Below are 15,398 nucleotides of genomic sequence, written 5' to 3'. Positions count from 1 at the left end.
ATATACTTTATTATAGTAAAATTGCTAACATTACTAACCAAACCTGTTTGCATGGAATACAGAAGCGAGTTTCTCGAAAAGTTAAAATGTCCGTGTAAATCGAGATTTAAAGCAAATTGAGAAGAGAGTGATATTTGGCAAAATTTATGCAAACTTTCCTGATTTTCATCTTTTACCCACCTGGTTGTTTAAGATGCAAATCATCTGATATTTAAAATTTGAAATGATTTAACATCTAGTCATAAACAAATTGCACCACGTGATTGATCAATAAACAAAAAGGACTATGACCATGTACTTATCACCATATGACCTTCAAGTGTCTGTTTACATACCTGATAAAACTTCATGCCTTGAGACTGTTCACATGAAGATGATCGTCTACAGGCGCTTAAAGCTCCCAATTTATTGTTGTGCATTAACCACAAAGCCACAAAGCGTGGCACAAAGATGTTTTTTAGAGTTTGAGCAAAAAGCAGCATTAAAATATAGTTGTTTATTAAGGAATAAACTTACAGAATAAAACATACAACTTTCACAAGACTTTTTTGTACAAGACATACTGCATTATCATAAGGAGAGAACATACATTTAAAAAAAAATAAATAAAATAAAATAAAATCGTTTGACATTCAGTGGTCTTCAGTTCAAAAATCATTGTGGAATTTTTATTTATTTTTTTTTTGTTTAAAACCAGTTGGAAATCTTAGAACCACATTATTTCTCATACATCACCAGATGGTATATATCCTCTCCTCATCTTCCCTGGTCATGAGGTAACTGACTTGACACCTTTCAAAGTCAATAGGAACCATTGGATTGTCACTTGGAAAGATAAGAGGTATTGGTGAACACTTGAATAGACACTAGAGACATGAAGTCCTAAATTCAAGTGAATGCTAGTACTTGCTGAGATAATAAAAAGACCCGGTTTGGCCAATGCTGACAGAGGTTGATTGTTGTGGAAGCTGTCCGAAAAGATGATAGTTGGGATTATGAGTGCAACTTATCTGGACAGCCGTGGGTCTAGTACCAAGACCCCTCCCTCATGAGCAGCATGTGGTACTTGCAACACCTAACAGTCCAGTGTTTGTGCAATTGGTTGGATGATGATGCCAAGGATCGGTAGCTGGATGTGTAAAAACACAGTCTGGTTTTGTGAAATGGTCTCAAACTTGAAATCCACTCTGATGGATGTGATGAAGTTGCAGTCGAAGAGACTGTATGCTGCTTATGATTCTCCTCTGGTGGCCAATCAAACAGACTCCAATGCGTTTGATGTCCCTGAAGAGGAAAATGAGAATTATCTGGTTATAAATAAGAGCATCTGGCAAAACCTTTGCTTGGACAGAAACCTGAACTTTAAGAGCTGAAATCAAGGCAAGTTGAAGAAAGGTAGGTCTAAAAAGTTTACATAACAGGAGTAGAATAATAAAAACAAACATCAAAATTAAATGTTATAGAAAAATATTAAGGATCCTGAAAATGTGATGAAGTTGTATATTTAGCTACTCTTAATGTGAACTGAAACTAAACTGCCACGCATTTATTTGGCATGTCAAAAACCACGACCTTTTGTATCAAATACATGCCTTCTCATATACAGCACTCTGCACAATCCACACAGTTCTTGATGCATTGCTTTGACAGTGTTCTCATTTCTCTTTGAGTTTAATGCTCTATTTCTGTGCAGCATCACTCCTTATAATTTAGCTCCACTTACTCTATACTCATAGTTGCAATAGAATCCAGTGTAGTGTATCCTGCTGCAAGGAAGTTGCTCTTATACTGGCTCATTTTGATGGAGTCTAGCCAGTCGCCAATAGAGATGAAAAGAGGGTAGTCTGGCATCTCCTCAGGAGAATCTGAAAAACTGAGAAGACAAACAGCATATTAGCTGATACAAAGTCAAGTTGGCATGTCAACAAACTGAATGGTTGATTTTATTTGGCTACTTAATAGTGCAAAGTAAATTATAAAAAAAAAAAATACACTTTAGAAATACTACTCTTCTTTCACTGAGGTATGGGATGTACTGTATCTTTGATTTTTTTCACTTATGAAAATATATTCCAATTATTATTAATAAAGGTCAAAAGCAAACTAAAAAAAATAACTACTTTTTGTAAAAGCATTAATTGTCATTTTTGCTGTTAGGGCTACGCTAGAAAAATAAAAAAAAATAATATTACAAGAATAAAGTCATTGTATTATGAGAATAAAGTTGTGATATTATGACTGTATTCTAAAAATATTATGACTTTATTCTCAGATTATCTCCACTTTATTCACATATGACTTCATTCTTGTAATAGTATGACTTTTATTCTCATAATACAACCTTATTCTCATAATATTACAACTTTATGCTCAAAATGTTATGACTTTACTCTTGTAATTATGGTTTTCATTCTTTAGTATGGTTGTAGTACTCCGTCTTTGTTTGTGGTTTGGAGGCAGTCACAGACATTTACAATAAATTGACATTTACCTTAGAGAGTCATTGACCAGAGTCAGCATACTACTGGGATTGATTATGAGTTTGTCAAGGAAAGAAACCACATCGTTAAAGCTTGGGCGTTGGCTGGACTCCTTCTGCCAGCAGTGCAGCATCAACTGGTGTAGGGTCACAGGACAGCCAATTGGTGCTGGTAGACGATACCCTTCTTCAATTGATAATATAACCTAAGAGAAATGTCAGCAAAAAAACAACTACTGGATTAAATGTTTTTATTGTTAAAATGACATCATTCTGATAATCTTGGAGCTTTTATTGATTGTATGTAAGCAGAAACTTACATCTTGATTGGACATTTCCCAGTAGGGCCTTTCACCATATGACATCACTTCCCACATAACAATGGCATAGCTCCATACGTCACTAGCTGAAGAAAACTTTCCATAAGCAATAGCCTCTGGCGCTGTCCAGCGTATCGGTATTTTTCCTCCCTGATTCAAAGCAACACAGAATCGTCCTCAGAGTTTGTTTTACCATAAAATCATTTTGGAGCTGCCATTTCCACACTCACTGTAGCTGTGTAAGCGGATTCAGAGTCATCTTCAAGGATCCTCGACATGCCAAAATCCGACACCTTACACACCAAGTTTTCATCCACCAAGATGTTGCGAGCAGCCAGGTCCCTGTGAACGTAACCCATGTCTGAAAGGTATGTCATGCCGACTGCGATGCCACGCAGCATGCCAATCAGCTGGAGCACAGTGAACTGGCCCTCACGGGTCTGGAGTTTGGAGATGCAGACAACAGAGAAAACAAGATAAATAAGTAAGAAAGTGTTGTTGTTTTTTCCTGTAGTTGATGTACAAATAAATATCTGAATTATAAAAAAAATCTCAATACCCGCAGGAAAGCGTCAAGCGCTCCATTTTCCATGTACTCCACTACTATCATCACTGGTCTACCTGAGAGAATGGAGAAAAGTACTTAGTGTGAAACTGTTTAAAAGATGCATGCAGGAAACAAAAGGGGATTGGATTTTAAAAGCGAGCCTCTATTGAAAGGTGATTACAAATAAACATAAGTAGACTGCTGGTAAGATATATCAAATATCAGAAGATAATAAAACCATTGTTTTTTCTTTAAAGAATAAAATACAATGGTTTTACATACACACAAAAAATGAATTCAGCTCACTCTTAGTGACAACTCCCTCCAGCCTGATTATGTTAGAGTTGTTGAATTGTCCTATGATGGAGGCCTCACGCAGAAACTCCCGTCTCTGCTCTTCCATATAGCCACCTTTAAGAGTCTTTATTGCCACAGCAACGTCCTTTCTGCCAGGAATACGCAGGCGCCCACTACACACCTCTCCAAACTCACCTGTTAAGACAAATCAAGACTACAGTAACTCCTATGTACTGAATCAGACTCTTTAGTAATGTATTATAGTTATTTATTTTCCTTGTGGTATTAACATATGAACTCTTCATATTGAGCTTTAGCAGACACAACTTTAATAAAAAAAATATTTGATTAAATGTTTCATGTAAAAGTGTAGAACTTTGTCATTTCGCCTTTATCCTGAATATTGGTAATTGCGCTTCTTGTCCACTAGATGGAGACTGTGTGACAGGAAATCACCAAACGGCAGCAACCCTCGGTATTTAGTGCAGGGACCATCTGTTCAGTTTAATGAAAAGTGTTGATTGCAGTCCGCAGTTTCAACTTTTCATGTCTAAGCCACAAAACCATAAATTTCCTTAAAAACAGCTGCAATTAGACACCATAAAAACATTCAATGACAAGTTTATAGTATTAATCATTAATTTTTACTATCTTCCTTGACATAAAATGAGATCATGTCTCTTTCTCAAGTGCCCAATAATAATAACTGAGACAGCTTAGGCAGACTTGTGTAATATTTTTTTTAAAAACAGCACCTAAGTTAAGGTGATACCACACTTTGAAAATGCTCTCAAACTTCCAGGCACTTTGTATAAATTCACAAATTACAGCAATCTACTGATAAGGATTAGTAATAATCTCACCAGCACCAATCACTCTGTCAATGCATATGTACGAGGGGTCTATCTCCTTTGCGAATTCTTCCACAGCCTGTGTTGGGTCTTCATATGTGTCTGGGTCCACGTACGTCTTTATTCCAGAAAATGGGACTGATGCATAAAAGACATACATGAACATCACAACATCATATTGGATATTTCTTTCAAGCTTTCCGTGGATGTTTTTCAAGGAAATGTTTGTATGTAAAAGAAAAAAAAAAACGCAATATATACACGTAAAGTAAGGCACATTCTGTAGTAACACATGACCACTTACATTAGCGGCACATCATATTTTATTCTTTAATCAATCTGTAAATGTGTGTTTAAATCACAAGTTGACAAGAAACTGTTTTCTGATTCTGTTTCAGCAAATGTACTTTTGATTTATACATCATGAGCTTCTTTTGAGTCCACTTTCTACTAGAGTTTGTCATTTGCACTGTCTTCACATTAAAATATATACAGTAACTATCACACATTTGTACACTTCAATTACTTTTTTTAAAATCTTATAGATACATATCTTTTAATTTGACTCTGTCTCCCTGTTTTGAGCCTCGGGCTAGTTTCAGTATATTTTTTTTAATCACACAGAGCAGTACGTGCCAAATCTTGAACCTTAAGATCTTTCAACAACCTTCAACATCTAATGTAGAAAACGTATCAAATACTGCCTTATAGCAGCTCACAACTGTTCATTATACGTGGGATAATTTTTCTTAAGAGACGAGGCTTTTTCAACCTAGACATCTTTTTTCGAACACTGTCAGGGACAGTCCCAAAGAAATTTGTAAGTCAATAACTGGTGGAGTACTTGTTTCTATTATCTTTTAACTTTGCTGTATTTCTGTCAAGAGATGGAGGGGAAAAAAAAAACTGGAATAAATATGAAGTATGAAGGTGAGAAAAATCCCCAAAGTTATATAACCCCGATACTATAGGCGGCCAGACTCCAGCAACCTGCTGTTTGGGCGAGCCTTGGGATGTTGCTGCAGAGCAGGGTGGATGATGACTGGCACAAACGCTAACTAGAAGGAGACCATGGGATCCTCTAGCAGGAGAGGTTGGGACAAAATGTACTTTATAGCTTTGTCAGCTCACATTGCAGAAAGTTGAAAGCTTTGTTTGAGACAGATTCAAGTCTGGAGCCTGAATTGCACCTCTGTCTCTGGGGTGTCTGTAGAAGACGACGAAGAAGAAGAAGAATCTGTTTTTTACTAGTTTGTTGAGCCTGCTGGCACTACCTGCCTGACTGAGCCTCCAGTAAAAAAAAACAACAAAAAAAAAAAACAGGAAAGAACAAGCAAGGAAACACCAGAGAAGGCAAGAATTACAGTTATCAAAATAACATTAAATCATTTCAGGGATTTCAGCAAACATGTGGAAACAGTATCATTCCAGTTTCTGAGCTAAATGTAGTTTAATATAGAGCTATCCATCTGTCTATTGTTGCGCCCATCCAGCAGTCATTGGGCACTGGGCTACACCCTGGACAGGTCGTACCACATCACAGTAGGTTAGCATACATCTAATTCATCTGCAGATTAACTCTACCACAACAATTTATATTATGATAACTTAATTTCTTGGTTGAATTTCACAACATAAATAAAAAGCAATCAAAACATATTTCTTTATTGGCAAAGACTTTATTCTTTAAATATGATAATTATGTTTTCATCCAATTAAAAAAGTATCTACTTGCAAAAACTTTGAGCAATTATGAAACAAAATAAATCAATTTTGATATTACTGTCTAACTGAGACTTGTTAGCTGTAGCTTAAATAAAATTCTATAAAAGTATACAATAAATTATATGCCATGTTTTATAATTTGTGGTTTATTCTTTGAGAAATTTAAAGTGCCAACTGCAAAAAAAAAAAAAAAACATACAACAAATGAAATGTTTGCCTTCAACAATGTATTATGTTTAATGTGCCAAAATGAGTCTAAATCAGCCTACATAATCATAGATGTGCAGTAACTGATGGAAGGCCTCCCGACTATGCAATTAACAAATTAGTCAATAAATTTAAATAACTTGAATTTTTGGAATTATCGTCAACCAAGAAGAAGAAAAAAATAAAAACAGTTTATTTTTTACTCAGTAAGAGAAAAAAAACTGAACACAGACAATAATCGTAAGCTCAAACAGAAACTGTGGCAGGTTAATGCAACAGCAGAGCAGATCTGTGCATATATTGGTTAATTCCCTGTGTTGTAGCATTAATCTTCACTGTCCTTGTTTGTTCCAGATCAATCAAATGTCTCGCCATCCGGCCCAAACAAGACAGAACAGCTTTCTCAAGAGTCTGACAAGACCCTCCCCCCCTCTCCCCGATGGAATCAAATTGAAAATCCACAGCACAAATGGCTTCAGTATAGCACGGAGGATCACTTAGTTCCCAAAGAAAGATACATTGTTCCTTCGGGGAAATCAATAACTCACAGTTATCTGTAATTTTAGCCCCATAATATGGCCAGTGCAGCAATTCTCAAAGGAAAGAGCGTATTTTGTAAAAATCCAATAAAAGGAGTTTACTATGATGTTTGAAAGGCAGGAAAAAGACAGAAGCTCTGCAAAGCGGATCTGTCTCATAGCAGTTTCCTTGGATATGTTTCTAAATTAACTATACAAGGCACGTACTGATGCGATTTGCATTTCATTTTGTAATATTTCAAACTCCACTTTGTGACAATCTGAAAGTGAGTTGGATTTGTTCTGTTTTTCTACGCTGCTAAATGCTGTTCATCTGACGACGTATCCTTTGGTCATTTGTCCATTTTGCTAATGTGTTCCTTCACCTTCAGATTTCTTTTTTCCTCTGATTTTTCTCTGATTCTGTAAGAGGAACAAAGGCAGCCGCTGATCAATTCTCTTTGTTCTTCAGTCACTTAACTTTCTCGGACTATAAACCAACATGTCTTTCTCAATTTCTATGCCAAGACTCACGTTTAAACTTATTTTGCCAGCCTTCTTAGAGCTAATCAATTCCTGCTTCCATCAATATTGTTATTTTTATAGATATTATTCTGGAAATTACGCGAATGACGTTTGAGAAATTCAGCCATTTTCTCAAGGATTCTGAATAAATTCAGTTGATTTTTTTCTTGTAAGCAGCAATTCCTTCAAGTCTTTTGAGACTGACTGTATCCTTTTCTCCTTATAGCTGTCAATGCTATCTCAAAAATCTTTCCAACTAAAATGTCACTCAGCTCCGAACAACCATTGTATTTCTTTTCAATATTTTGACTTTCCCAGCAAATGATCCCTGAAAGAAGGAATAGTGGCTTCAGAATGACTTAAGATATATATTTCTGGTTCACTTATATTTCAACAAACAGAGACAACATGTATTAAACTATAAGCTTTCATTACATGTTAAATCTAAGAGCAACATTTCCCATTTCTGCGCTCAGATATTATAAATATCTCTTTCAAACCCATAACCTCATATAGAAATGCACAAATATTGCCCATTTGTAGTGGCGACAGTTCAAAGAAGACACCGTTGCCTTATTTGGACTGTTTATCCTACACAATTAAATAACTTTGATTGTACAAACATATTTATTCATTTAAATATGAACCTTTTTAACAACTTCAGCGAACCCGTCTTTTGTTGCAGAATTTCAACGTGACCATTTGGCAGTGCAAATCGGGTCTGTGGGACCAAAACGGTAGACCTGAGACACCACAGCCTTCTTTGGGTTGTTTATACAGCCACATAACATTGACTGTATCAAGCCCTGTCTAGGTTAAATTTGAGGAGGTTTGAGTGTGAAGAACAGGAGGAGAGCAGTAGGAGAGAATATTTATGCAGGAGGAACTCAGTAAGAGTCCAGGAAGGCAGCTTTGAGGCAGGACAAATTTGCAAGCAAGCATGGTTTTTTAATGAGAGGACAGACGTTTGAGAGAGATGAGTAAAATACTTGGGAGTGCAAATAAGAGCACCTGCTTTTAAATTGAAAACGGATGCTCTGGATAAAGAATGCATCTTTTCCAAACTAGAGTCTCTTGCACAAGTTTATGTGAAAATTAAAGGTTCTGGGACCTGGTGCATCTGTTACACTGGTTACTATACACACTTGTGCAAGGGAAAGAAAGAGAGAGAGAGAAAAAAAACAGAACTTTATATACAGTACCATGTCCACTGTGGAAACGAGTTCTTTTATCCTCTGACTTCATCCTGGCTTTAATGTATCCCTGACACCTGCACAGAAGAACAAAATGAACAAAAGTGTAACTGTTTCAGAACCACATAGTTAAATTGCTAATACAGCCGAAAATTAGAGACATGCAAGACAAAAGAGACTAAATAGAATCTGTATTTATAGCACATTCCTTATTTGGTATAAACTGACACAAAATAAGCAATAAAACTAAAGGAGGCATTTATTTTTAAGTAAAAGTGGAAGTTTGCTCTTCGAAAATGTCATGATTTAAAATGCAGCAGGACTTTTTTTTTATTGCTGTTAGCATATATTTAAATAGTTTTACCATACTTTTATTGAGTCACTGATGCTTAAATAAAATGCAGCAAAATCAAACGTAATGGATCGTAAAGGTCACTTTCATGCTATACGTTTTCTGACACCTACTCATAAAAACTGGTACTGAATCTCTCCCAGAGCACAAAGCACAACAAAACAGCTTCCGTTCCTATCTGGTTAGTGATATGTACTGAAACAGAAATGTCACCATAGATGTTTTAACACTCAAACACAGTGAATTTCAGGTGAAATTGGAATGGAAATTTTAGTGACTACAGTCAGGAACAAAGGTGAGAATATATAAAAAAAAAAATAGCCACACCATTTGTGAAAGGCAACAATTTTCTGAGTGCAGATAGTCTCAGTTTACATCACTGCCCAGAGATAAACTGAGTAGATAGTGATTAGAACTACAGCTGTGATTTTTTTATTTTTTGTTAATTTTTATAGTTTTTTTTTTAACTCGAGCTACTAAAGGTAAATCCCTGTTAACGAGAGGTGAACAGACAACAGTCTGGGCAAACCTGTGGAGGTTAATGGAATGGAGCAAACTGCTGGTACGTGTGTTACATGCTGGGTAATTAGGCAGAAAATGGGTTCAGCCATTTGGAAAATAAGAGTGTCTGCTCAGTGGCAAAAAAAAAAAAAAAACAAGAGTCCATTAACAGATTTCTGAAGCATTACTTTGTAGAGTTGGAGAAGGAAGGGCGTTTGTGCAGAACGGCACAGGAGTGAGCAGTCGAAAACGAAGAAGACTCACCGTCCTGTGATGAGGAGGAAGAGGGTGAGGATGACCAGAAGGGAGAAGCCGCCAACAGAAGCTGTGACAACAACCAGAACCTGACCCTGATCAGCAATGTCTGGATCTACAGGAGGTGAGAGGAAAGCAAGAGGTGACAATGGAAAAATGAGCAAACCGTTTTCAAGCGCAACACACACACACAAAAAATGTAATATCATGAAAAAAGTTCAAAATGTTGTCACTTATTTCAGGAAGTGAAAGTTAAACATTGTGTTGATTTATTTCCACCTAAACTGAAATATTTCATAGGCTTGTAGCTTATAATAAAAACCCAATATTCAAAAAGTCTTAATAATAATTTGAATAATAAATAAGACTAATTGCAATTGGATATTTTAAACATCAGCGTCATTTCAGAAATGAAACAGTAAATCAACACAACCAGATGTAATGGCAACCAGAACCATCACTATCTGTGGAAACTTCACTCTGGACTTTAAGCAACATGGATTCTGTGCCTCTCCACTCTCTCTCCAAACTCTGGGACCTTGATTTCCAAATGCAACGGCAACTTTCCTTTAATCTGAAAAGAAAACTTTGGACCACTCAGCATCAGTGCAGCCCCTTTTCTCCTTAGCCTCTGTAAGATACCTCTGATGTTATCTATTTGTAACTCATGAATCGGCATCATCTTTGCGTATCAGTTCCTGACAAGCTGATTCCAGCCTCAGGTGACTCCTTATAAAGCTCCTCAACATTCTCAAATGGCTCTTAAGGTTGTGGTGAACAGTTTTGTATGACCTTTTCTTCCTTCCACTCAACCTTCAATTAATAACCCACATTTTTCACAGTGTTCACATTTTTTGAGCTTTACTTGTACATACCCAGGCTGCCTTCTCCTTTCTGGAGTTTTTATTTTTATTTATGTCTCTACTGGTGGATCCTCGCTGATCTTTAATTCAGCTGCAGTTGTTGACAGAAATCCTCAAGGTAGCTTCTGTCAATTTAGGGTGATCTGGCTATGATAGATAGCAGTACAGTATGTAGATTAATGCATTAATTTCATCACTTCCCCGAGGAGGAGATGCAAGAGCAAATAACATACACCAAAGTGTAATCTTACAATTAACATAAAGAAACATGTTCAGATGTGGTTGGTAGAAATAGGTTTTCCAGACAATTGGTGTAACAAAAGCTAATAAGTATAAAAACAATTATGGAAATCTCAAAAATGATATGTTTGAGGGTATTGTCTAAACTTTTGAAGAGTCATATTACATTATATTATTAAAATATATCATATTATATTTCCAGCAAAATCAAAAGCAGATTTGAAGGAGTTTTGAGCTTGTGGCATAGCTCACAGCTGAACAACAGTAATTAGCAAAGAAAGACCACAAATTTCTGAAAGGATTTAGCTGATGATAATGATTTGAGCACCTAATGGACTGCTTGAAAAGTGTGCGACTTGAAAACATGCCATCTTTCTACCTCAGACCGAGCCTTTATGAACACAGACTCCAACATTCACCCTCATACCCTCAGGTGCAGTTGCAAACTCAAAGTTGGGGCTGTAAGCTGTGTAGCCGGCTGAAGTACGAGCCCGCACATGAAAGACGTAAACGGTCGAGGGTCTGAGGCCTGTGACTACCACTCTGGTGGATTTGGTCCGGGTTGACGAGTAGCTCAGCTGCTCCTGCTCCTGGATGGGCGTGAACAGATAATGAGTAAATGCTAAACAAGAATTAGATAACTGGGTTGTACTCCTGCATGTTATCAGAGACCAAGACACATCTTTATTTATTTATTTTATCTACATATCTTTAAAATCAGATGAGGTGAAAACAAAAGTGATAAAGTATCACTGATATTTAATAATTTTACCTTTTCATAGTATTTGACTTCATAGTCCACAATGTCTGAAGGCGGCTGTTCTACTTCTGACCAGGAGAGGGCGATGCTGTTGTGGGTGGCCCAGTCTTCCCTTACTATTCCCACGAAGGCAGGACCTAAGTAAAGGCAGAAAAGAAGAAAAGAAGGGAATTTAGAGAATTGAAATATTACATGAAAGACAAAAACACTGAAGAAATGCACCTTATCAAGTTTGGAGCTGACTCAAGAAGAGTCCTTCTTAAGAAGAACAGCAGACTGTAGAAACTAATGACCTAAAAGAGTTCAAGTCATCAGAACACAGTTACACTCACTAAACAAAACCTTCTCAGACTTCTAAGAGGTAAAATAGCACAACGAGAAGGTAAAGTAGTGATTTTTTTTAGAAATGCCATGTCCTGTAGATCATCACTTCAAAACTTGCAGTAGAAAATCTTTATAAACTTTTTTTTTCATAAAAGTGATGTAACAACTTCAAAGCAATTTACCAGATTTCAAGAAAAGCTAAAAGTAAAAAAAGACCAACAAGCAGTTATTTAACCACCAAACTCTTGTATAATGTGCAGATTCAAAGCAGGAAAGTATTTTTTCCCATATCACCACACATACATTTCCATTTTCAACAGCATTTTCAGCATGCTGTTGAAAACGGTTGCATCACCTTTTGAATTTGGGCAAAAGGATTCTACAAACACGATAAAATCATCAATCAGAAGTTCAAATATTTACCACCAATTATCCTCAGAGGTGCTGCGGTGAGATTCAACAAACTAATAGATCTCTGTTGCTGAGCTTACTGTTTGAAGGATTATCACTGGAATACTAATTCAGGACCAGACATGTTTCCTAGAGGGTTCTCACGCTCAGAGAAGCAGATAACCTGGTCCAGACAAATGGCCGCAGACTCAGAGTGGACGGGGCTCTTAAAGACTGCGACATGTCGCTACATTCATTCAGATGTGCTTGTGTCGCAGACCCAACTTTCCCATCTTGCCATGAAGCCAAGATTTTCTCGGCTCAGACAGAACACTTCACAGTTCAGCAGCTCAAACACTCGCATTAAAAAAGAGCAGCAGAGGAGAAGTGGAGCACGCCGAAAGCAGGAATCGAACGCTGACACTTGCAAAAATATGAGTTTTTCACATAAGCATACAAAAATTCTGTCTTTTGATACAAGTCTGGTTTCGTACAGTCGAAAACAGATTTTTATTTATAAGTTATAAAAGGTTACATAAGCTTTTTTTTTTTTTTTTTTACCCTCACTGTCTGACATTAAAACAGACTGGACTTTTCCTATTATCAGCCAATTAAAAACGGCCAAAATAATTCCTATTTAGTAAATGCCACAACAGTTTCTCCAAAAGAGTGATGGCTCAAAAGTCAGATTCAAGCTTACACATATATTCCAAGGCGATTACCTACTTTTTAGGAGACATCTCTAAGAAACCGTGCTAAAGAGGGGGACTGGCAGCATTATGTTGTGGGGGTGTTTTGTTGCAAGTAAAGAATAAAACTGAATAAGAAGTCTCTCTCATTCTGGCATATGGAAAAAAAATAAATAATTTTCTTAATCCTAACAGACTTGAATTAAGAAGAATTCAGTTTTATGTAAAGTCAGACACAGAGAAAGAAAGGTTATCTTTTTTCAGACAGTGTATATCCTGAGGTAAAAATGCTACATTGTTCTAATTGGTATAAATGACAGCAGGATCACATTCTGTTGACCGTTATTGCAGCTATTATTGACAAAATAATAAAAAAAACATTTCTTTCACGACTCGCAGTTCAAAAGCAAACAAATTCAGTTTGCCGTTGTGTGACCAAATTCTGTCTTTGAATTAAATTAAAATATATTGTCCTGTCCTCTACATTTATTTTAGAATTTCACGTTTCGAATTCTTGGAAATGAAACGGTGAATGTTTTTACTTCTGCATTGCCTAGGAAATCCACAAAACTTTAGGAGGGAATGCAAAGGGTTAACTTTAACCCACAGAGGCAGAACGTCCACATGCAGAAAGGAGGCTTTTCTTTAGGTGGTGACAGTTTGTCAGCTTTCGTGATGGAGGCGCATAATGCCTGGGATCTGAGGCCTTCAGGGACTTCTTGCATGAAATAATATGAGATTAATTCTTGTGATTTGGAGGGATCTGTTGAAAAATATCTTAAAAACTCACTAGTGCTCAGAAACTTTGAATAAGAATTGAAAATTAGTTGCTAGTAGCTGTTAAAGCCACAAATGACATATGTAAACCATATAAGGGACATTACTATGCAAGATTTTCTCAGCTTTTTGCATGCTGAGTGTATTATATAGGCCAAAAACCAACAGAAAAAGAAAAGCTTTTTGTGCATCAAGATAAAAAAATAATTTGAATATTTGAAAAATCCCCATGTGCTCTTATGCAATAACCTATTTTAGTTTGGGACAAAGCAATTGCCTTTCAAGGTACCTCCATCTATGAGATTCTCTAGGAAAATAACTTTAATTTATTTACAGAACTCTCAGCCTAATATAATAGAAAGTCTGAAAACATGTGAAAATGGGTTAACCCTTAGCAGATGCTAAAAAAGATGAAGAAAACGAAGGAAAGGAAGCCAAGAGGAGAGCGCGAATGAGTGAACAGGGAGAGCTGCAAAAAAATCCCATGAGGTTGCATCTCCCCAGCATCTGAGCATAAAAATAGAAGACAGCTTTTTTTTTTTTTTTTCTTTTTTTTTCCCAGAGCAGGGGGGTGAAAACAGAGGAGAATCAGCAGAAGGGAATGAGGGGGGGAAGCAAAGAGTGAAAATCCTCCACTGAATCAGGACACCAAAACAGTGGAAAACGTTCACGAGACCAGTTGTTCCACAAAAGGATAGATCACTCTAATGGGAGCAGCAGAGCAATAAAGTTTACAAGTCAAGACAATTTGCTAAGAATAAATTAGATGCATTATGCATGTACAGTCACACTTTATCATTTCTAAAGTTTTATGCATTGGAACATAATGGAACTGAGGAGATTTTCACCGTGCACTGAAAATATGTAAACCTGACCTAACGTGAGATTTCACACTTGCTTTGTTTATAAAACAAAAGGAAAACAAAATGTATGTCTTGTTTTCTGTAGGAAATTATGAATCTCACATGGGCCAGTCTACTTTACAACATTTCACTGTTTGCATAATCCAATTAGGAAAGAGTCAGTCGTTGGGAAAGCCTCCTAAAACTTGATTCTGGTGCTGCAAAACAAGCCCAAATCCTGAACCATGTTTCATTACTCCTTTGACAAACCAAACATTCACTGAGCGTCACAGACATAAAGTTTTTGTTCTTTTACAGAACATGCAGACAATTTTGAACATGTCATTTTTCTACCGTAAAGCAAACAACAATCATGTGACACTTAGTTTGCACACAAGTGGATCTTAGTTCACTAAGCAAGTGACTTCTTAAAGCACATGTGTCACACTCAAGGCCCGCGGGCCACATGTGGTCCAAACAGACCAACTGAACTCTGTGTTTTACCCTGCGCGGTCCGGTGTGCCCTTTTACCAGGATTTTTTTTCCTTTCTTTTGTTCCTTTTTTTGGGGGGTTTCGCTTCTCCTAAATGGACAGATGTTACGTCTGCAGCTCCTCCAGAACGCCGCTCTCCTGGGTAACTTGCACCAAGAGGCTCCATTTGTTGAATCCGCTGGATGAGTTTCTCCCAGCGGTTTCTAATTCTTCGCAGCAGTGGAGCCACGTCCGCAGTGGTTGAGCAGCG

The 15,398-nt window shown here is 36.9% G+C and overlaps 1 protein-coding gene across 1 annotated transcript in view; it reads right to left on the bottom strand.

Annotated features, from left to right (window-relative positions):
- Positions 1 to 481: 481 nt before the first annotated feature.
- epha6 (eph receptor A6) overlaps positions 482 to 15,398 on the bottom strand; it is a 61,234-nt gene continuing 46,317 nt past the window's right edge. The window contains exons 9-20 of the mRNA XM_015032092.1: positions 11,646 to 11,770; positions 11,301 to 11,463; positions 9,780 to 9,885; positions 8,672 to 8,739; positions 4,507 to 4,632; positions 3,653 to 3,838; positions 3,359 to 3,420; positions 3,030 to 3,239; positions 2,800 to 2,949; positions 2,492 to 2,685; positions 1,724 to 1,873; positions 482 to 1,284 (exon numbers count right to left, since the gene is read on the bottom strand). Of these exons, the coding sequence (XP_014887578.1) occupies positions 1,170 to 1,284; positions 1,724 to 1,873; positions 2,492 to 2,685; positions 2,800 to 2,949; positions 3,030 to 3,239; positions 3,359 to 3,420; positions 3,653 to 3,838; positions 4,507 to 4,632; positions 8,672 to 8,739; positions 9,780 to 9,885; positions 11,301 to 11,463; positions 11,646 to 11,770 (1,655 nt within the window). The 3' untranslated portion in view covers positions 482 to 1,169. The remainder of the gene's footprint in view (positions 1,285 to 1,723; positions 1,874 to 2,491; positions 2,686 to 2,799; positions 2,950 to 3,029; positions 3,240 to 3,358; positions 3,421 to 3,652; positions 3,839 to 4,506; positions 4,633 to 8,671; positions 8,740 to 9,779; positions 9,886 to 11,300; positions 11,464 to 11,645; positions 11,771 to 15,398) is intronic.

The sequence above is a fragment of the Poecilia latipinna genome, unplaced genomic scaffold, assembly GCF_001443285.1.
Source record: "Poecilia latipinna isolate Pla-1442-1.1 unplaced genomic scaffold, P_latipinna-1.0 Scaffold230, whole genome shotgun sequence".
Classification (NCBI taxonomy): domain Eukaryota; kingdom Metazoa; phylum Chordata; class Actinopteri; order Cyprinodontiformes; family Poeciliidae; genus Poecilia; species Poecilia latipinna.
The sequence above is the reverse complement of the archived record's forward strand: the minus strand, read 5'-3'. Positions and strand labels throughout refer to the sequence as shown.